The sequence below is a fragment of the Haliaeetus albicilla genome, chromosome 5 (genome assembly GCF_947461875.1).
Source record: "Haliaeetus albicilla chromosome 5, bHalAlb1.1, whole genome shotgun sequence".
NCBI classification, from domain to species: domain Eukaryota; kingdom Metazoa; phylum Chordata; class Aves; order Accipitriformes; family Accipitridae; genus Haliaeetus; species Haliaeetus albicilla.
Genome location: NC_091487.1, coordinates 43,805,058 through 43,827,773, shown reverse-complemented (window position 1 = coordinate 43,827,773; position 22,716 = coordinate 43,805,058). Strand labels below are relative to the sequence as shown.

General features: G+C 50.1%; 1 protein-coding gene across 3 annotated transcripts in view; it reads right to left on the bottom strand.

Moving 5' to 3' along the window:
• Nucleotides 1-549: 549 nt before the first annotated feature.
• Nucleotides 550-22,716, bottom strand: part of CREB3L1 (cAMP responsive element binding protein 3 like 1) — a 46,975-nt gene continuing 24,808 nt past the window's right edge. The window contains exons 2-12 of one of the 3 annotated variants that reach the window (XM_069784499.1): nucleotides 22,126-22,354; nucleotides 17,137-17,297; nucleotides 15,398-15,476; nucleotides 14,284-14,444; nucleotides 13,521-13,670; nucleotides 12,658-12,716; nucleotides 10,694-10,762; nucleotides 8,188-8,287; nucleotides 3,978-4,092; nucleotides 3,250-3,496; nucleotides 550-2,861 (exon numbers count right to left, since the gene is read on the bottom strand). In XM_069784499.1, the coding sequence (XP_069640600.1) occupies nucleotides 2,825-2,861; nucleotides 3,250-3,496; nucleotides 3,978-4,092; nucleotides 8,188-8,287; nucleotides 10,694-10,762; nucleotides 12,658-12,716; nucleotides 13,521-13,670; nucleotides 14,284-14,444; nucleotides 15,398-15,476; nucleotides 17,137-17,297; nucleotides 22,126-22,354 (1,407 nt within the window). In that variant the 3' untranslated portion in view covers nucleotides 550-2,824. Of the gene's footprint in view, nucleotides 2,862-3,249; nucleotides 3,497-3,971; nucleotides 4,093-8,187; nucleotides 8,288-10,693; nucleotides 10,763-12,657; nucleotides 12,717-13,520; nucleotides 13,671-14,283; nucleotides 14,445-15,397; nucleotides 15,477-17,136; nucleotides 17,298-22,125; nucleotides 22,355-22,716 lie in introns of all 3 variants that reach the window. The other 2 variants (XM_069784498.1, XM_069784497.1) reach the window with 2 other exon arrangements.

Here is a 22,716-nt window from a genome sequence, read left to right as displayed (position 1 = left end):
ACAAAATCAGGACAAAACCCATCAGTTTTTGCAGATGTAAATGGACTGTCAGAGGTACAGGCTGACAGCCAGCCAGGTCCCAAGTCGTTACCGATCTGAGCACAGCTGCTCTGCTTTTACAGTTAACGGAAGGATTTAAGTATTTTTTCAGACAGGATGGGACCAGAGCCATGGTGCTACTAGCAGTGTCTTTGTTGTACAGACCCCTGCACAGCCCCTTCATCAGAGGAGCTCATTGCACCTCATAAACTTTCTTCCATGATCTTCCTTCCTCCGAGAGGATGATGTTAGTGGTATTTTGGAGGGGGAGAAGAAACTGAGGCAGAACAGTTCTGACTTGTTCAGAACTGCAGAAGAAATCACAGTGCTGCTGGAAATAAAACATGCAAGTTTGCTTCTAGCCCCTGACACTGAGCATGAGGTCCCAGCACTGAATCAATTCTGCACGCAGCCAGGGAACGGGACAGTCAGGGAGCAGGAGGTGAGGAGCTGTGCATGTGGGCTGGCGTGACAACCATGCCTCAATGAAAGGACCCGTCAACCCAGGGCTGATGCTGCATCTTTTTATTTTATTTTTATTTTGCTTCACTAAGCAAATGCAGAGCGAGTGATAGGAGGAGGGGAAAAGGTGGCTTGAAAAAACAAAACAAAACAAAAACCAAACAAAAAACAAACAGGAGGGAAGAGGCAGCTGCTGGAGTATAAGGGGAAAGTGAGCTGCTAACAAGAAAGAAGTTCATAGATGCCAAGCCCGCACTATTTCTTAATAAAATACAATACTGAAAATAGGATCTGAGAGTCTCCAAAATACAATATCTTAAGGGATCGGCAATAATACAAAATAAGGTTCATTATGTACAAACGAGTTCTGCTCTTGGTCTCTGTACAACGGTGGGAGTGGGAGGCATGGGGACATGCTCGGTGGAAGTGCTGGGGTGGAGGAGGGCGTGCTTGGACCCGGCAGTGGTTCTTTGTGCTGGGGTGGAGGCGGAGGATGGGGAATGCAGTGGTATCTGGTGACCAGCAGGTCCTGTATGACCCTCAAGAAGAGCAGATCTATGCTGAAGGCCTTCCTCTTCCTCACCCCACTGGCCACGCATGTATGGTTGCAGCTAGCTGTGTCCAAATTTGTCCTAAATGGCTTCAGGGGGCAAAACCAGTTTTCAAAAGGGAGAAAAGAGGGATGTGAGGGCCCTTCCCTCGCTTCTCCCAGTCCTTGAGCAAGAGCCATCCCATCCTTCCTCTCCAGGGAGCCCTCTCCACTCCCAGCCTGAGTGGAGAGGCGAGGCTGGGGCAGTGCAGAGTGAGTCCAGGGTGCTTGAAGAGAAACAAGCCAAAGAGGAGCCTGCTGTGAGACCTGGCAGAGTGCACAGGGACTCCCATGTACAAACACGGGGCAACCTGCCACATCCCAGGTCTCCGACACTCATGTCCCACATTGTCCTTCCATCAAATGGCAGCTGAGGGAATGGAGCGAGGAGACACTTGAGCCTTTCAGCAGGGCTTTTGCCGGGGAGGAAGAAGGGTCAGAAATGGGTGTCTGGGTGCTAAAGAGGATGGCATAGGCTTGAGATGAGGTCATTTCAGCACCAAACTTGGCAAGTCTGGCCTGAAGGGTAGTATGGCAAGAGTTTGCTACTGTTGGTGCCAGCATTTAGAAGGAAGAGGTCTAAAACAGTCTTTGTCACCCTGGCCAATTCCAACATGCCACCTCTTTCTTGACAGATGTACCTGTCACCAGAGATGCCAGTATGTCCTCAGTGGCTTTCACAACACTGCTGTGCACACGGAGGATGTGAGGGGAATGATGGCTATCTGACAGCCTTCCAATGGGCTGCAGTGCTCTCTTTGGTGGTTCCTAGAAAGACCCCATTTGGCATGAAGCAGAACTGGGGATGGAAAGCTGGGATGGGGATCGGGTTATGGGAGTGGGTTTCTCTCACCCACTCTCGAGGGGGGAGGCTTGCAGAAAGGAGAGTGAGAAGGCCACTGACCTGGTTAGCACTGCACTGTAGGGCCCAAGCTAGGAACAGAAAGGGAAATACCACCCCTACCAAAGCAAGGGTGCTGAGGGTGGGGACAGGTGGGTTGTGGGGGAAAATTGTTCTCTATTTCAGAGCTCTGGTTGCCCAGAAGCTGCTGGCTAATTTCTGGTGGTTTATCTGTCTGGGATCTGTCTCCCCCACTCCGTTTGTGTGCAGATCTTTGCAGATAGTTGGCGTGGAATTTATGTAAGTATGTCCCTCAAGAGAAAACTAGAGCAGGAAGAACTAGGTTTTCTCTCAATGGAAGCAGAAGTATACTAACAGATGGAGGGGAAGGAATGAGCTCAAACTCTCCAGAGCCATCTCTCCAGCACCAGCATCACCCACTCCTAAGTCTCCCCAGGCAGGACAGTAAATCCAGCACTCTCTCTCTCCTTCAGGTGCATCTGATGTAGCCAAGGGGTACACGCCTGAGGACAGCCCCCTTGGTCTGGAGGCTTTGGGGAGTGAGCTGAATAGTTTGGGGGTTTCCCCTGATCTCCCTCCACTCCAAGGTGAGCCCACATCCGTAGGGTAGTGCTCGTTTAAGCAGGAGGTAAGGCCAGGAGAAGAGGGTGTCTCAGGGTTTCGCCAGACATTTATTGCTGGTTCTGGCAGTCCTGCGACTCCCCTCAGAGAGATCAGTACTAACAGGGAGGCATGGGGAAGGGGAGGAGCTGAACCCAAGGCCAGTTTAGGAGTGTCTGAATGCAGTGTCCTCTTCCGCCAAGTCCCCTCAGTTGCTCGGTGAGGAAGGAATCCTGCAATCAGACAGATGAGGCCTTGAGGTCCAGCAGCTGCTACAAGTATTCAGCTGTCTCACTGGAGCTTGTCTCCCTGAGGAAAAGAATAGACAAGGCATCAGGTGAGGTTCATTGCAGCCTCCTGTGCAAATTCACCTCTGTGTGCCCAGCTGGTTTGCTCTGACCAGGATGGAGCCCTTCCCCAGGGTACTGAATGACCAGCAAGCCTGGGACCACCCAGTCCTCCTCAGCTCTATGCCAGTGGGAGACTGCTTTATGGAGTCCCAAACTTTTACTCTAGAAAACAAACTTGGTTTTATGCTCTGTGCCAACACTGGCCTCCTCCAGTCACTGCTCTTTAGCTAATTGCCTGTCCTGGGCACCTCAGCTGTCTTTAACTTGCAGCAGAGAGGACATGCCTGCTGCTCACTCCCAGACACTATGTGTGTTTTTGGCTTGGAGGGTGGCCCCCATCTGCTTACCTCTCACGGAATTGCTCTTTGAGGTGGGTGAGAGTTGGGTCAGTTTGGTTCTGGTCAGGACCCTCCAGCTGGGATTTGCTCAGGTATTTGGACGTCTCGTGTGTCCTGGCCAAATGAGGCCTTCCCTCCTCAGACTGCCCTTTTTCAGCCTCCCACCCCTCAGGATGGTCCATGGTTAGGAAGGAGCTATAGCTCTCTTCTAAGGAGCCAGCACCCTCATCATAGAAAAGGAGGCTCCGTGACTGAACTGGAAAAAAGGAGAGCATTGGTTAATAACGAGGACAAAGTCTCTTGCAATGGGCATGGGTCACGGTGGTGGTTTCAGCACATTCTCACACAGCTACGGCCCTGCCCGTGTGTAACTGTGCAGTAGGCCTGCTCTGCAGGATACCCACCTCCCCACAGTCTCAGGAGGCAAACGCTCCCCTGGACACACAGCCTCTTCAGAAGACAATCCATCTGCCCTGGGACTTTTCCCTTGTGTTCCTTCTTTTGACACTTGTCATGTTTTGGGACAATGGTTAGCAGAGAACAACAACAGGCCCAAACAAGGTGCTGTTATCAGAGTTTGTACCACTGATAGGCCAGGAATCTCCCCTCACCAGAGCCCCAGCATATGCGGTAGGCACTGAGGGGAGGACGCTACCCCTGAATCAGGAGTGTCGAGAGAAGAGCTGGAAATGGTTTGATAGGGTGAAATGGAGGAACAACATTAGACTCACTCTTACTAGTTGTGTAAATGTCTGGTGCTGGTGTTGCTTTCACTGTCTGTGATGATGAAGAGAACTCAGGGAGACAGGGCATCAGGGATCCCAGGATCAGAACAAAGCAGAGTGCCAGCACCTAGAGAGGAGACCAGCACAGAGTTAGTGTCGCTAGCCATGAGGGAACACTCCCCCCGCAGCACAAAACCACGAGGCTGTGTGAGAACATGTGGTCAGGCTGACAACCAGGTTGCTGTGGTCCCCCACGAAGGGAAAGGGCTTGCTCTGCTAACTCTGCTGCAGATCTAAGAAGGGAAGACAGAAGCTTCCTCATTTTGCTTTATTTGAAGTATTTCTGGTTCAATGGTGAGAACTTGCCTGTCCAGTTGATGAGAAACGGTAGAAGGCATAGCTGGGGAACAAGTTGAGAAAGAGGGAGACTCAACAGAAGACACGAACTCTGCCTTGACCAAAGGGGACCTGACCATTGGCTCAGTAGGAGCTGTAGTGTGCTGTAAGAAAACAAGCTCACAGGGAGAAATCTCTGAGGTACCACAGCACATAGCAAAGTGAAGCTACTGTCCATGCGAGGACAGAAATGACAGCAGAACTGTAGCCACCTAATACCTGATAGCAAGGATGGACAGTCCAAGGAAAGGGTTAAATTTATGCTTGACATGCACGTATACAAGGCCATGTGTCCATGCCTTCTGCTGTCAGGCAGATCCGTCAGAGCTACTGGGCAGTGATAAAAGGAGAGAGGCAGATGAAATCTCCCTGGAAATCCCCCTCTGGTACGTCTGCACCTGTCTGTAAATTCTGCTGTAATAGTAAAGCTTCAGACTGATATGCCAGTGCTGATTGTAAGGGACTCTACAGAGTTTAGGAAACTACCAGTACAGAGCAAGAGGGGACACATAAGAAATTATACAGAGCCAAATGCTTATTACCTGAATACCCACGTGCCATGGGTTGTATATAACTAGCTACCACCAGCTCAGTGCTCAGACTGAGCAGTCAAAGAGGCAATGCATCTCTTGGTGATTTCTACTACCTACGTGTAAACTAGCGAAGTTTGACCTGTGGGGCCACCTGTGGGGACAGCCAGCAATTGCTTGACTGCTTTTCAGAATAGCCATCTGTTTTGGAATAGACATGCCAGAGTAACACCCAGAAGCGGGTACATCAAGGTAATTTTGACCACCAGTGGAGTCCAGGAGATGTGGAAGATCAAATAATAGCACGGGGATACTATGTTATGTCAAGACGAATTTTAATTGTCCAGACTCTTCATGGCTGGTTTTAAAGTAAGGAAATGAAATGTGGACAGCATAGACGCTGTCTAAGCACATCATATCAGGCACACAAGGCATTTAGAACCCTTATTCCACAAAAACAGGGGAAAAAATAAATTCTGAACTGATGTTGCTTGGAATTATCACAGCCAAACACACAACTTTCAAAAAGGGGAGACAGCCCTGTGAAGCTTGTTCTTCTCTTCTAAAACAAAACAGGCTTTATGGGCTGGGAAAGAGCAGTATAGATAACATCTTGCTTTAATATGGCTTTCAACTCGGGCTTTGCAAACCAGCATTGTTTTCACTCTGTTTAGGTTCAGGTTAACTCTGATTGATGTTCTGATTCGGTTCTAGTTCAAACTCTGTAACACTTCATAACAATAACTCTTGGTTTGACTCTGAGTACCATTCATCTCACAGCTTTTGACCATCTCACCATTTTGACCTCTTAAAAAGCAAGGGAAACTAAGCTAGGGGAAACTAAGCTAGAGGAAACCACTGCAAAACCAGTTGGAAAGATAGAGGCAAAATTAATCAAAAAAAGACGCCCTGAGAGCATAGTTATCAAATGGTTCACTGTCAAACTGGGAGGAAGTAGCAGATGGAGTAGCAGAGAGATCCGTTATGGCTCTGGCAAGATTCAACATTTTTAAGCTTGGCTTGGATGATGGACTGTATCAAATCTGCAGATGGGAGAGACTACAAGCAGACTGGCTTTTGGTCAGGATTCAAATTCAGAATGCTCTTGACCATGGGGAGAAGTGGTCCAAGGGAACAGTGGGCAGATCCATACAGACAAATACCAGGACCTGCTGAGACCTGCGAGGTGGCAGGACTGATTAACAGAGGAAACACCACATGTCAGCGACTATGTGGCCTGGCAGCTGTTCTACAGTAGAGGATCTGGGAGTTAAAATGGAGCACAATGCAGGCAGAAGTTGGTGTCACTTTGCAAAGGGCAAATCTCCGCTCAGGCAGTATGAACAGGCTTTCTGGCTGGCTCTGTACCAGCTTTCAGGTGGAACAGTGTCCAGCTTTGGGCCCTATACTTCCGAAAAGATGCGGGGCAATCAGAGAAAATCTTGAAGAGAGCTCTGGGAACAAGCAGTGATTCAGTAACTCAACCTACAACGGAAGACTGAAGAAATTGTGGTGATTTAGCAAAGCAGACTGAAGGGAGTTGCTCGAAAACAATAGTTTTCAAACATGTAAAATGCAGCAGCACAAAGGGAGGGTAAACCGATCTTGCTTACTGTGGGCAGAAGTTGTAATAGGCTTAAGCTGTTGCAAGGAAGATTGAGATGAGATAGCAAAAAAGCTTTATCTGTGAAAGATAACAAACGCACTGAACAGTTTGCCTGAGGAGGCTGAGGACTGCTCATTGCTGGAGGCTTTCAAGAACTGGCTGGACAAATATCCGGCAGGAATAACACAGGGCTAAAAGAGAAGGATGCTCTGACCCACTCCCATGCTGCAAGGCATGATGATTCTACATATCTGTTGTGATAAGGAGTGCTGTATTTGAAAATGGAAAATGGGAACTCGGAGGCCTTTGAGAGGAACTGGCCAAAGATAGAAAAGCAAATTACAAATTCCTGAAATGCTTCAAAGCTAGGAAGCCTGAGAGAGTAGTGTGTGGGCTGGGGTGCCATGGAACGAAGAGAGCAGCAAGGAGAGATAAGACATTGTTGGGAAGCTAAATTAGGTATTTTATCAGCCTATAGTGCAGGGAATGTCTGGAAGGCACCTCTTCTAGACTTGCTCATTTCAGGTAGTAGCCATGAAGAATAGAATTGCTGGAGCCGGGGGTGCTCTGATGAGCTGCTGCATTAAGGAGCAATGAGTCACTAGGCCCAGCTGGGTCACACCCGAAAATGTGGAAAGAACTTGGGAATGAAGCCACAGAACAGCCAACAGAAAAGAAAGTAATTAAAATCTGGTCTGACATGGGGGCAGCAAAGAGTAGCAAAAGTTTGAGCAGATTTTGAAAGGAGAAAGTGCTGGAAATTACAGAGCAGGGGCTCTGGAACCCAGGAAACTGAACCAAGAGCAAAAAACAACCCCTCAGGACACTGAGGGTGCTGAGGAAGTGGGGCAAGCACTCACTATCTGTTTGTATTTCATGACTGTTAACAGTACAGAAGTGATAACTAGATACAGATAACTTTGACAAATTTGTCACAAGCAGCTACTCCAACAATCCTGCAAAGACATCACAGGGTTGAAGGTTATATTTTTACCATGGATCAGAAACTTTCCCCTGGCAAAAAATGAGACGAAGAATAAGCAATTAACTATATTTATGGCCACACACTGGCATGCCCCAAAACTCTGCAGTGAAGCCAATATTGCTTAACCATGATCCTCCACTATGAGAAAGGAGAGGCAAACAGGGATTACCAAAACCAACAGACAAGCCTGAATCATTCTGGTTAATCAAAAGGGCAAGCGAAGAGAATTCCAGCTGGATTTAACAAAGCCTGATGTGCAGGCATAGCAAGAACAGATGCCATTTCTTGCTGATAAACACAAGGTAATGCCCACTGGGAGGAATACTTGAACTGTTCATCTGCCCTGCTGAGTTAAACATTGAGCATTACCAACTCAGCAAAAGAAAACTCTACCCATTACGATGGAAGCTCATTGAAAATTTTTGCTGAATGGCTGATAGCTAATGAAAAGGAAACAAAGTGCTGTTTTGCCCAAATAACAAGACAGTGAAAATGCAGGAATTATTCTAATGCTGTTGCATAAAAACCTGACACTACTGATGTATGTATGACACAGGGCCCAGCTCTGGTGACTCTAACACAAAAGGAGAGAGCAGATGTAACTGGCAACAGAGCCAGACAGCGGGGAAGAGGGCACAAACGGGCAATCGACAAAGCTGTCTGGGGAAGCATGGTCAATAAGAAAGATGGAAATGAAGCTTATACCATTAGACAGGTCCCGGTCTGCGTGGAAGCCATTTTGTAAGGTCTGGAGACTTTCCCAGCTACCAGAGCCTGCAGCTTCTGTAACTGCTGGAGCAGAGTCCTGGGACAGGAAACAACCCAAATCAAAACTTGATAAGGAGGTAGCAGCCAGTCAGTGATGCAAGAATACCACTACCCCCTTCATATTTTACCCTGATTTTCCCTTCTTGTGAAAACAAGTATCTCCCCCTTGCTATATCTTGCCCAAGTTCTCCAACCAAACAGGCGTGGGAAGCAAGAAACAAATAAAGGTGAGTTTGAGATATAAAGTGTGCAGGAACTGTGGGAGGAACGCCCCAAGGTGCTGTTACGTTGAGGTAATGCCCTCTGTCTCCTCACCAGTAGATCCACCACAACCTTCACTGCACCCACCCACCACTGCAACCACAGCCCATTCATTTAGGGCTCCTGGGTGCCTCAAAGCCCAGCTGGTCATCTCCCAGAGCAATGGAGAGGCAGGCTACCATGAAAACCAAGCTCTGGGATGGAAGCTGGACTCTGTAGTCAGGTCAGACATTGAGTACAGGCCCGCCTGCTCCCACTTCACTCAGAGACACACACTCTGCAGCTTGACCTGTGCCCCAAACCATATGGTAGAGAAAGAAATAAAAACCAGTTTTGATTCCCTCCAGCTTCTTCAGTCTTGGCAAACTCTGCAGAGGGATGTGGGCAAAGCCAAATCTTGAGTTCAGCAATTAATTCACTCTCTGGCTGCCCCAGCTGGAACATGTGCTAAGGTCTCTCCGCCCCACTTAACTGAACAAGGGCATCAGCACACATAAACACAAAACGGAGGTAGGTGTGTTACTAAGAGTCACCAAACGCTTCACTGGGCTAGTGAAGAAATCTGGGATGAGGGAGACTACAGAGCATACAGTTCCCAAGGGCTGCAAATTACCGAAATGCAGACTACTGTATGTTTCCCCTCGGGAGCACTGACTGTTTTACACAAATATGTTTGAGCTTTTATAAAATGCCAGGTCCTGAAGCCAGGAGATTGCAGGAGAATCCCAGCTTTATCTCTTTCCAAATCCTCTTCTGCTCCTTGTACACGTGGAGAGAAGCACAGAGCGTCCCCCTGGCAGCGCTCAAAAACCAAACCCAATTAGAAAGAACACAATGTGTATTTTGAAAAAAAAAAAAAAACAAACAACTCTCTTGGCTTTTAGGCCAATCTCCCGATTTTGCAGGGTGAGGCTCATGCTTTTTCAGCAGCAGGGCTGCCTGCACTCCCAGAGAGGCTGGGCAGCCGGCTGTGCCCCATGGATGAGAGCAGCTGGGCAGCCATGTCTCCAGCAGATGGGAGGCTGCAGCCACCTCGGGCTGACCATGCCTGACAGCCCCTGGTCACAGCACCAGTGGCTGGCCTGGAAGCTGGGGCCACAGCACTCATGTCATGGATGGGAGGAAGGAGTGTGGCAGAGCCTCAAGGAGTACTCCATGAGCTGTAGTGGCAGAGGAGGGGTGGGTAGGGGGACTGGCTCTCTGGCTGTGGTTCTCCCCTTCAATTCGAGCTGGGCGTGATAGAAATGGGGATATAGAAATGAGTGTCCTGCTCACCAGCCCTGCACAGCTGACCCTGCACTTGCTCACACCTGTTGCACCCAGTAAGAGGGAGCAGAGCTGGGCCCTCCTCCAGCTTTTGCTGCCCATCCCCACTGAAGGCGTGGGAGTCTTCATTATTTGCTTCCAAGGAAGCAAATTCCCCTGGTGATCAGTTGGCCAGGTCCGCATTTTAGGAGCACAAGTGCTCACCAGATTCTTGGGCAAGGGAGCCAGGAGCGTGCTTTGGGGCTGTGGGAGTGGCTTGCTCCTTCCAGGTGAGCAGCAACAGCAGAGAGGAGGGAGATTCTCCAGGCTTGCTTTGCAAGGGGAAGAGGCACGGCAAGGCCTGGGGTACCACATGCACAGGGAGTTGCCCTGGATTTGGTGGGAGCTGGGATCTCTACCTTTATTAGAGGAATGGGCTTTCCCTGTATTCACCAAGTCTGTTCAGTTCTTTCTCAAGAGAAACCTGAAACAGCCATATTATGCCCAGGGCTTCGTATTCCTCCAAAGAGCCCAAGAACAGAAACAGTGGGTCTGAGGGGCTGGAGTGACAGGCCTCCCTCGATGCAGCTGCCCTGCAGACAGCCAGAGGCCTGGAGGGCAATGGGGAGGGCAGCATGAGCCCAAAGGGCTGCAGGGAGAAGGAGGAAGAGACGTGAGAAACGCGCCTTCCCTCCCTCCCCTCGCTGCAGCTCAGCCTGGCTGTCCCAACACAAACATTCCAGGCTCGCTAACCAAACCCAGCTGCCTCACTGCTGCCACGGGCCGAAAACCAGCGCCTTGCCGAGCAGCACATGTCCCGCCAGGAGCTGGGGGAGCCTGCCTTTTTCCTCTCACCCCCACTGCCCCAGTGCTCCCCTGGCTTCCCTTCCTGCCCACCCTGCTCTACCCACAGAGGGTCAGGTCTAGCCCTTCCTACCTGTTTGCATTTTCTAAGGTCTCCACTTTTTTCCAGAGTTCATTGTTTTCCGTTGTGTATGTCTCTACCCTGCGGGAATAAAACCCATAGCCAGTTAGTTACAAAGGCCAGACAAAGAAAATTTAGTCCTTGCCTCTCTTGGGGTGTGGGGGCTCAGTGGCCTCATCCGTCACTTGCAGATATGGTCCTGGAGCTAGATGTTCCTGGCCCGCCTGGTTGCAGCCAGCCCCGACAGACCAGAGATGAGATTGCAGGTGGACAGTTACGTGTGACAGTTCCCAGTTCAGGCTTTCCCAAAGGCTGGGAGAGCCAGTGGCACCTGGTTACAGGCAGGTTAAGTCAGGACAGCCCCAGAGTTATGCAGGCATTTCCATCGCTTCCAAACGCCCCTTAGGAGCATGGGAAAGGAACAGGGGGACAAAGTCAAACCTCTCCCACTCAGACTGAGAACCTGCCCTGGGTGGGCGCCTTGCATACTGAAAACCAGGCAGTTCTGTGCAAATGCTGGGACAGCTCCGACTGCAGGCACTTGAGGGCAGCAGAGAACCTGCAGGCTCCCTCCCACCGCTTCGGAAGGGAAAGTGGTTAGGCTGCAGTTGGGACGAGGGAAGGGGAATGTCTCCAGGCCCGGAGGAAGGCAGGCCAGGGACACAGCCTGATCCTGCTGGAGGTTTCCAGCACGGCCTCCGAATCAGGCGTTCCGTGTAAAAACTGGGCTTGCAGCAAAGGTGTCAAACTGAATGGTGAAGGGCCCAAGTACAGGTTTTGACAAACCAGCTGTTACAGGAAGCCAAGTTGACCAAAGACTTGTTCCATTAAAAAAATTCACTGAATACTGCTTTTGGTTCACATTTAAACCTGGCATTGTTTGAAAGCCATCTGTCACAGCAATGCGCTAGCGTAACAAACCGCTGAGTACATACAGGCACCATAGCCACGTCTGGGGAAGAGGCCCAAGCACAGAAAGCCCTGGACCTGCCACTTGAGCGAGGCCAGCCAACTCCCCAGGCCCAGCTTGAAGGATCTGGGTGTCAATGTGGGATACTAGCTGGAGGTGATGTGCTCTGATGCTTGGAGACACACATGCACGCTGAGGTGCTGCTTATGGAAGGGCATGAGAACTTGAAGGTGCCTTGAGTCATCTGTTTCTATTCAGCATTTCTGCACACTTACAGAGGATAAACAAATAGCATCAGGGAGAAGAGTTAATTAGAGTTGGGTTTGGGGGTTGTTTTTTTGCATTTTGCTGATCTCAGGTGGTGTTAATAACAGGAAAGAAGATGGTATTTAAACAGAAATGCGAATTTGCACCTGGATCCTGGCATTCTTCTTTGCCTGGGAATGCCCATCAGGGGCTGCTAGTACAGAAGGGATCACAGGATCAGGCCCTCAAGAGTTTTCTACCCTGTCAGTGTCATGTGATGTCACCTTAGGCCTATGCCTGCTATACATGCAGGACCTCAGGGTTGCAAGAAGAAAAACAAGCTCATGCAGGGAACAGTGGAAGGGGAGGGAGTGTGGGGAATAACTGTAGTGCAAGGTTTTTCTTGCTATCAAGTACTTGTGTGTCCACCCTCACGGGAAGAGAGGGGGAAAAGCCATGGTCAGTGCTCTTAGAGGGCCTGCTGCTTACAGGATAGACAAAATATAAGCAACTTCTAGTGGGGAAACATGACTCTTACCCAAAATCCCACCTTGTTGGCAGCCAAAATGGCCTGTGTTCTGCAGGGGACCAGCCAAACTAAGCAGTTGGAAACACAAGGTTTCTAGAGCAATCTTTATCCTGCAAGAGGATTTCTAGGAGGGAGGGGAGTAGGGGCAGGATCCCAAACCAAACTTCTGTGCAGCCAGCCTTGCAAGGAATCATACTCTTTGAGCAATCCAGAGACAAAAGCACTAGAAAGGGGGACTGTGCATGGACAGGGCTCCTTTTTCAAAGGTAAGACTGAGAAGAAGAAACTTACTTTTTCTCTAGACACTCCACATATTCTTTCTTCTTCCTGCGACTCTCCTGAGCAGAGATCTGTGAGGGGAGCAGCCATCAGAGAGGAGTCAGTATCATAAGCCTCTAGACATTTCTTTGTGGCTCCCTCATCTTGTCTGTTCCCTGCACACACAGCACCCTAAAGGTAAATGGGGAAGTCGCCTTCCAGTCTGCCATTCCTACTGGTCTCCTGGCCAAAACTGGGAGGGATGGATGCTGTAGGTATGCAGCGTTCTTTGGCCTGTAGGCCACAACCATTTGTTGCAGTATGCCTGACCCCCTTGCTGCTGAGAGCATCTTTAGGGTTGCTTTGAACTCCTCTGACTCACATGGGTACGTGCTGTGGCCATCCAGGCAGATTCTGCCCCAGACCACTTCTGAGTCACTGGGTGACTAATTCAGGGTCTCACCATTTCTCCCATGGGATGCTTTCTAATCACAGTCTAAAGTCTCACAGCCTCTGCCTGGCTAATGAGCTCTGTGCATCACCCGTCCTGCACCACACAATGGCTCTTGTTTCCCTGCCCCCACAGCAAGGCCTGACCAGGCTGGTTTGTCTGATCCATGATGCCTTAGCTTGTGGGCCCCATCCCAGGCCACACACTCCCAGGAGCTGGGCTGGAAGCCACACTTCCCAGACATGGCTGCATGCACAGCATGCATGCAGAGATGCCCCATGGTACCATTTCTGTGGGCTGGGCAGCTTGTGCCAGTGTACCAAAGGCAGGATCCCACCTTTTCTGAGCTGCACTGCAGCTGAGGAGGTGAGGGTAACTATAGCACTGGTCAGCTGAGGATGCTCTGGAATCATGGGAACTGCATGGTTACGTTTTTTGCAGTCACCTTGTTCTTGATTTTCCTCCTGACCCTCTTCAGTGCTTTCTCCTCTGCTTTGGTGAGGGGCAGCTTGGTAGGAATGGGGTAGCCCTCGGCAATCAAGGTGCGTTTCTCCTCTTCAGTCAAGAGCAGTGGGCCAGAGGTCCCTTGCAACTTCTGAAACACACAGAGAGCAGCCGTCAGCGTCAGCAAGGAGTTCTATCCCAGTGATCCTCCTTAAAGCCCTGCAGAGCAACTAGGGGCTCAGTACAAATAGATGCAGGGCAGTGCTCTTTCCTGCTCTCAATCTGATCCTGGGGGCACAGCTCAGCAGCTGTCTTCCTCTTTTACTTGGCAGGGCATCTGCTCCTTCATGGCGAGGCTGGCTACACACTTGCACTACGTGACCCCGCCAAAGAATTTATGGGTGATGGTTAAAACACAGTCTGGTTATGGGAATTCTCAGTTATTCCCTTCTCTTCCATTAACCTCCTCAGAAAGTCCTCCAGTGCATAGGCCACTTGCCAAAGTACGAGGTGAAAGACAGCACTTACTAAACAAGGTAGCTGCTGGTAGACATTGTGCAAGACTCATTGCACTTCTCCTCACTCCTGTGAGCACCATCCTGTCCCCACATCCCTGTGCTAAGACATCACATTGCCCTGCCAGCGCATTTCAGCTGGGAGACCTTAACAAGGGCAGGATCCTCCACATGAGCCTCATAAAGCCTCCAACCCCCTCTGAGCACCAAGGAGCCCTGTGTCCCAGTGACATCCTTCTGCCTCCTTACGTGTGGTGCTGTGAGGAGAGGTGAGGAGGAGATGGCAGTAGAGGAGCGAGCAGCAGGTCGGGCTGGGCTGGAAGGAGGCAGGGACCGGGGGCTTTGAGATCCATCGCTGTCACTGCCGTGGCTGCTGGGTGGAGTTGGAGGCATCTGTACCAGGTCATCTACTGCAAAATAAGGAGATCAAGTCAATGGCTGTCATGTCAGCCTGTTCGTACAGAAATGGGGCCTTGAGTAGCAACAGGAAAAGGCACTGCCATAACACAGGACTGAAAGGAGCCGGCGATGAGTCTCACAAAACAGGGTGGGTCTGAGAACAAGGCTGGACTGAGCACTGCCGAAGACAGAGGTGAGGCTGACCTCAAATGTGCTAAACTAGGAACTGCAGGAGCCAGAGAGCTGGCAGGGGCTTTGCCAAGACACTGAAGGTATTTACAAAGCAATAAGGTACTCCGGTGTCAACCAAAATGGAGTACAAAGCCTGTAATATTTTGCTCCATAGCCTGTTCACAAGTACAGGAAGCTCTAGAAGAGAAGAGCTCTTCCAAAAGCACCACGGGGCTCGCACACTTGCCAGCACACTTGATCCAAAGGGGCTCCGGTCACTCAGTTGGTTCCCAAACACTTGAAAACTGTCCCCACTTTGTACTGGAGAGCCCTGGGGGCCCTAATGGAGGTGGGAATATGCCTAAGGAATGTCTTTCTGTGGCAGTGGGAGTTCCTATAGTGCTTTCATTTGTGCATCGGCAGATTTTCAGATGCTTGGTTTTCTTTCAAATTAAACTGGATCCTGAATTTCCTGACTTTCAGATGGTTGTTTTTGGATAACACTACAGTCTCTCTGAGGATTTTAAAGGCACTCTTGCATATTTCCAACTCTGAAGTAGCCTGTTTTGCCTGGGAGTCCCTGTCTGAACAATTCTGTGCCTGGCTGCTGGACCAGACACTGAACTGAGTTGGAACAGTGCAGTGCTCACTCCTCTATGGGTCTGTGCCCCAGTGCTACCTTGTATGCGCATGGCTCTGCTCTCAGGTGCTGTCTTTCCTCCCTGTATAGTAATGATCTATACCTGAGTAGCATAGAGGGATATAAGTTGACCAGCAAATTCTATCTTCTTACCTGCAGGTACATTTAGAAACTGGTTCACCTCTTTGGGTTCAGCTTTGATCACAGGTGCTGGAGTCATTTCTATGGGAGTCTGTGGAAGAGAAGCAGAAAGAGCTCTTGGGTGCTGCCATCTCCCCTGCCCAGAGGGCTCCTACCAGTTCTGTTCACAGCCGCTGCTCCCCTGCTCTCTGCCCTGCCCCGTCTTACAGCTCTGCCCCAAAGCAGCCTCTTACCACACATAGCAGAAACCAAGAGTCCAAACATAAGCCCCCTGAAGTCTCTGCCACTGGGCACACAGAGTGCAAACACATGTTTGCAGAGGAGGAGGCAGTGGCAGATGGATATGCTGCCAAGCAGTGCACTGAGTACCTCCAAAAGGGAGATGACTTTTATCCTTGGCAATTCTTCCCTTGCTAGACCCAGGCAGTGCAATTTAAACCAACCTATGCATTACCATGGGAAGTCCCTCTTTGATCTGCCTTCATTAGAAATGGGAGTATAGAGGTTGTACAGAAACAGAAACAGAACAAACCCCCTGTCTTGCTCACATGATTTTCACCAGGGCTGCTGGACAGCTGTTTCCAATCAGAGGGGACTGAGAGTTAAATAAAGAGTAGATTTATTCCCATCTGGGCTATGCTGCCCCTCAGCTCCCTGGCTCACCAGCCCCCAACCCACCATAGGCTGGGGGAGTTTTTACACTAAACAGACACATTGCAAACTCCTCCAGACTGTAAACACAGCTGAGAGAGCACCACAGTACGGCTGCTGAGCACACACAGCAGAGCTTCGAGGGCACAGCAAGTTCAAGCTGTGTAAATAACGAAGGAAGTTTGTGCACAGTTTTGGCTGGAAGTACCCATTTGTTTTGGATGGTTGTTTAAATGGGAAGATGCTCAGCATGAGTGAAAAAAGGAAGTAAACCCCAGAGATGCTCTACTGTTATCTACTGAGCTGCTACAAGATAGCCAAGGTCTGTGTGAGACTGGTTGGACCTTCCCATCCAACACAGCTGGACTCAAGGCCAGCCAAAATGAGCCCCCAACTTATACGCATGTACCAGTGGCATAAGTGAGCCTCCTTCAGACAGACTTCTTAAGAACTTGGCCCCTTGTTTATTAGAAATAGTAATTCCTGCTGCTTCATAGAAAAAAGCAAGCAGGACCTGGAGTGGGACCTCCATTTCCACTGAGCAGCTGAGAAAAGTGAGAGGCCATATGATAAGCCCAAGGCCATGAAAAAGACAGTGGCAGAGCAGGGGTCTATACTCAGGAATAGTGGCGTCACTGGCATCACATTAATTGACACTGTTTGCTGAAAAATGAAGATAAGCCAAGAGTGGCTATAGAAATACTGGCAGATTGGATGGTACAGGCCTCCAGCATGTGCAAGCTTAAAAGCCTTTGGCTTTTTTGACAAGGAAACATGCTTGTATATAACCGAGATTGTAAAGTCTCCTGTGCTGGAGAAAACCCTCCTTCCACCATTTTCTCTGGAAGGATAAGCTGTCTTGTAGCTTCACTGCAGGGATCAAGCACAGTTCTAGCTAGATCAGGAGTGCTGCTCCTCTGACTGCCATTTCAAGAGGAGAATGACAAATAATGTAGTATCTGGGCTTTGTATCACCTTCTCCTGACTGTCCAGCGGCTAAACCACCTAGCAGGACCCTGCAGTCACATGGCTGGGTCTGCATCACCAGGGGTGCCACTGTGTGAGAGCCCAGGTTCCCGATGGATCTTAGATGGGCTCACCTCCTCGGGGACTGGCAGTCTCTGCAGAGGGTTGAGGTTCAGCACTGGTATGGAGCTGGCAGCTAGCTGGGACTCAGGCAGGTCTAGAGCCAGGTTCTGTTCCTGTTTCACCATGATGGAGCAGAGCTTGGGCCCCAGCGACCACACTCCATTCTCCAGCTCTGAAACATGCACAACGTGAGAGTCAAACTCCAGCAAGAACAGGACAAGAAAAAAAAAAAAAAAAGCCATGCAGACAGCTTCCCCCCATTTGGGGAGGCTGCCTTTCCAAGTTTAGCACTGTCACCACACAAGCATGTGCAGGCCCACAACACAGAGTACAAAAGGGAATGAACCCCCAGCGTGCGGGGAGCAGACGGGACAGAGTTACAGGGATTGTGTCTCTGCTCTGCTCTGACTGTGCAGCTCAAGCGCTGGAGGACAGCTGCAGGGTTTCTTCCCCCAGTGGTGTCTCGGTCTGGTCCTCTGGAGCTTATTTATATTTAGAGCTCAGTGAGAGGAGGATGCTGCGCTGTTGCTCCTTAGGCAGCATGGCCAGCATCACAGAGCTGCCAGGTGTGTTACCAAGAATAGCACCATCTCTGTGCTAGAGAGCTGGCGAGAGGGAAAGCACGATGACAGTGAAAGGCTGACAGCGCTGCTCTGGCCTCCTGCCGATGTTGTGCCAAGTACCAGAGCTTTGTTGCATGACAGGAGAGGAGGAAGGTCCATTTTTGTGGAAGGAAGTCCAATGTGGCACCTGCTTATGAGGCTGCTCCCATGGCTGCTCCCCTCAGTCTCACCTCCAAGGCTCCTTCCTCCACCCTGCGCTGCTCAGGGGGACTGCTGCCTACAGCCATGCCCCACTGCCATTGCTTGCTGGGACAGAAACAGCAGCGAGGGAAAGGAAGTGTCTGAAGAGAACTGAATGAATCTGTGTGGGCACGCTCCCCTTGTCCCCTGCTTGCTCTGTCCCGTGCACATCTGTGGTGTGAGCCTGGCTTGTCACTGGAAGTAGAGATCCTGGGAGGTGGGATTCAGGCAGTGGTGGATAAGCTGCAGCTCAGATGGAAAAACAACACGCTAGGCAGGAGAGCTGCCTGGGCTCTGCTCTGAAGTTTTGGTCCCCTCATTGCTGTTCAAACACTTCAGCCTGCCAAAAAGCAACTCCTAGCTGGCCTGGAGCCTGCATCTTCCTCCTTAATCCTCATCCCTTCCCTTCCCCTTTTTATCTGACAAACAGAAATGCATTTAGCTTGACACAGGACAGACTGTTGCTAAGTGTGTCACCAGATAGTGCCCCAGTTGGCTCAACATGAGGCCACAGTCAGGCTCGCTCCCTGACCCTTCTGCACTGCTCTCTGCATACAGCACTCACAGACCCAGGGATGTTGCCCAGCTGTCTGCTGCTCAAAGCAGCTCTGCAGTGCAGGTCTCAGTCTAGAAGATGTCCTGGCAAGAGGAGAGGGCAAGAAAAGTCCTTCTCAGTTCCAGAAAAGCCTGCATAAAGAATAGCACAAGCAAGCAGCTGTTCATGTGGGAGCTGCCATCTGAACTAAGCTTAAAGGTAGCTTAACATTGTCTTTGCCCAACTTGGTCTCTGTTGCCCTCAGGATAGGACAGGGCAGGATCCTGCCTCTGGCTTTTGCTTGGACACAGTGGTGTTAAAGCTTGGGCAAGAATTATATCAGTTAACACAGTGTTGCCCTTGCCAGTGGAATACATTCTCTTCCTGTCTTTGGTCTAGCACCCCTTATTTTCCTGCCTAGATAGGTCTCCCCAGGAGAGGCTCATTCCTCCCAGCTCCCTGTGTGACTGGACATCTTCAAGCACAGACACGAGTTCCTGTGGCTGCTCTGTGTGTGTGTGTGTGCGCGCGTATCAGCTGTGTGCACTGCTCTCAGTGCTGCTGGATCGCTTCCTAGAGCTTCCCACAATGCAGCAGGGCCAACGTCATCAGGCAGCGTCTCAGGCAGGGGTGCACTGCACAGCCATGACAACAGAGAGGCTGCTGAGCAGGCAAAGACTGAATTGCATTTTCTCTGTGCCACCAAGGACACTACCAGCTCTGGGTTTGGTGAAGTCCCCATACCAGTTACCCCTGATATGCAGACAAGACCTTTCTGATGGAAGGAGGCAAGGCATTACATAGCCACAAGTGTTTGCAGCCAGAAAACTTGGACTGACTTCTTCTGCCTGATTACAGCCTGCCACAGAGATAAGGGACCTTGCGGATTCTTCCAGTCTGTCACACTGCTCTAGGCAAGTTCAACTAAACCTGTGTCAGTCCTGACAGATGGTTGTCTGACTTGACTTTACCCCTCTGAAAAGTGACGAAGAGCCCACAGCTTCCCCATTAAATCTCTTCTATGGTTTCACTATGCCCACTATGGGAAGGTTTTGCCTACTGGCTAATCTGAAGTTCCCTTACTGTGATGTTAAGCTTCATCTTCCTTGTCCTCCCTTTCTGTTGCAAAACACTACATTTCGCTTTTTCTCAGAGGCGTGGGGCATCCTCTGTCTGGGAAGGCTGCTGCTGAAGGAAGTTACCAGACAAGGGCGAGCAGACCACCAAGGGCTCTCCCTGTTCAGACTTGACTCAGGGAGAGAGCAGCCCCCAGTGCTGTCAGTCCAGACAGTCCAAGGAGCAGACACTCAAATGTATGTGCTGTTCTCCCACTTCCTGTCTACATTCTGACCCTGCTCTCTTTCCCACCCTTGGAGATTTATCTGGGGAGCGATTGGGTTACAGAATCAGAAACACATAAGCCATCAGAGGGTCAATGAGGGACTGAGGAGGAGGCATTTTGTGTGGACACATCTATGTCCTACTGCCTGAGAGAATGTTTCAGAGGTATGGCCAGTCTGTAACCAGTGCAGAGTTCACTGTATGTTGGTGGGTGAGGCATGCCAGGAAGCTCATCCTCTGCTCTAGAGACTCTGTACATAGTGGGAAGAAGTATGGCTGAGAGATATTCATAGCTGCCCTGGGCTGAGGAAGTGAGGCAAAGAGCAGTGAGGAAGCAGGATCTGTACAGGAGTGTGGGCACTAGTCCGAGGCTGGTCCAGCACCCGCTGTTCTGCACAGTCCTGGCTCTCCCTGCTCCTGGCATCAAATCACGCCCTGCAGAACTGAGGGCTGGTACTGAGAACTGAAGCAGCCGGTCCATATGCGCAAACCATCTGGAAAGCAGATTCCACTGATAAGCAGGGTCACAATGCACCCAGTGGCTTGCCCTAGCTGACCCATGTTAGTGGGAACCATGTGGGAAGGGGCAGGATTTGGAAGTGGTTTGGAGATCTGCAGAAAAGCTGGAATAAAGCTGATAAATAGCAAGCCTCAGACAGCTCCAAGCCTAGACAGAGCCTGGGCATTCCTGAGGAGCTCTGCAGACCAAGCAGAGCTTGCTTAATGTTAAAGAAAAGCCATTCCTGGGTAATTAATTTGAAGTGAATGTCTAAGAGGACTGAGACTGGATGGAGTTGTGCCAAAAGGACTGCACAGCATTGCAAATACTGGACCTGACTCAGGGCTACACTAGAATATGACTCACATCCAGTTATGAGCCAAGATAGCCCTGGAAAGATGGGTTGAATTATCCCGCTGCAGGACTGGGTGCATAGATACCCCTATACCTGCCACATTAATACTAGGCCTTACTGCCTGTATAGAGCTGATCTGCACTCTCAGAGAGCAAGTGTCACGTCCATAGGTCCATCTCAAGCTCTCCTGGGTTATGCACTGTACACCCTGTGCTGGCCTCTGCCCAAGGATCAGTGTCACACTCCATTCAGGAGAGTCATGGTCTTGCCTTGGAGACACTGCAGCTGAAGCAGGGGTATGTCCAGACACAGAGGAGGGGAGCAGAAATGGTAACAACTCAGAGAGGAGTCCCTGAGGTAGCTTCATGCAGGCAGACTTCATTTCACTGCTTTCTGCAGACTCATGCTTTTGCTTCTCTCGTTCCCAAGCCTCATCTCCTCCTATTCATTTGCAGGGGCAAAATAAAGATGTGTTTATGCACTCATGCTGGTTTGTTTTTTGTTAGTCATCCGGTTGCCTGTTTGGGCTGAGTGCCCTTCAAGACTGTATGGGGGTTAAAGCTAAGGAAAAAAAAAAAGTAAATGGAAAGCTGCTTTGATACTGAGGCAGAGCTTGCTTGGCCTGCCATGAGCCTCTCTCCCAGCACCTCTCTCAGTGGCCCCTAAGGAACTTGGCACTGATGGCTGCGCCCTTTGCAGGGACCAAAGAGGCAGTGGAGGCCAGCTCCTCTCCTCCTGCCTTGGCATTTGTACCAGAGAGCTGGGATCATTCTTGGCCATGAGAGGGAAGCCTCTGTCCCAGGTCTCACTCAAAGGAATGGCTTTCTTCTGTGTATACTGAGCCTGTGCCACTGCTTTTTCAGGCAGCCTGGTGTCCATCAGCTGTTGGGACACCCACACAGTCCCGCAAATTACAGGACTCTCTGCAAGGACAGCTCTAAAAATATCCAGCCATCATAAATTATCCTGAAATGAATTGTTTTAAAAATAGGTTTTGAAATGACTGTTCCTCTCTGTCTCCTGCTAAAAGATCTGCTGGTAAAGAAGCCACTTAGCTTTCCACATGTACCAGCACTGGTTGCAGCCAGAGACTCATGCTTCCTATATTCAAGCCAAACCTCTGCTGCTTGATGCCAAAACAGACCTGGATCTAGGGCATCCACACCCAGGTTTGCAGGGTCCTAAAGTGACATTGCCTATTGCTTGCCAGAAGTTGGCAGCACACCAAACCACAACCAATTATCATCCTCATAAATAACAGCCCGGCAAAGGAGCAATGTGACTGTCAGAGCACAAACTGAAGGAAAAAATGTGGGCTGTATTTGACAACGGCAGATCAAATTCTTGCCTGGATTAGCCATGCGCAGGCCCAAGGAATAGCCAGTTTGTCCTTATATATGGAAGCCAGCCAGAGCCTCTGCTAACAGATGTGCCCGAAGCTGTGCAGTGTGCACATCTCATGCTCACCGTTAGCATTATCTTCAGTCTTGACAGGCACAAGGGGGCTCTGGGGAGCAGAGTCTCCACTGAGGGAGTAGCTGTGCTCTGCCTGGATGCCTGGAGTGGGTGGATCCAGGTCCATGTCCAGCAGTGGGTTCTTCTCAGCCAGTACTGGGTCATCGAAGAAACTGCTGAAGAGGTCGTTGGAGAAATCCTCCATGTTGTCGGAGAAGTGATCCAGGTTCTCTGAGAAATGCTGAGGAAAAACAAAGGGAGAGAGTATGTTAGTGTCAACTCCAAGAGGGATCTGAGAGCCTTCCTCTGCACTGAGAGCCAAACCTCAGCAACAGCCCTTTTTGGATGGGAAAAAGCAGTTCCTATCCCTTGCCTGCATCAGTTTCATAAAAACACCTTGAATTAAGATAGAAAGGGCCATGGTGCTGTACATCTCTGCCTGTTTATCTATGCCACAAACACTCATGAAACTCTTCTATATTCTCACATTTCCCCCTTCCTCTGTGCGTACCTATCTTTGGCTTCCCAGCATCATCTCACTGTGACAGTGAGCTGAACAGAGCACAAGGCAAGAAATCCCTGTGATGACAAAATGCAAGTGTG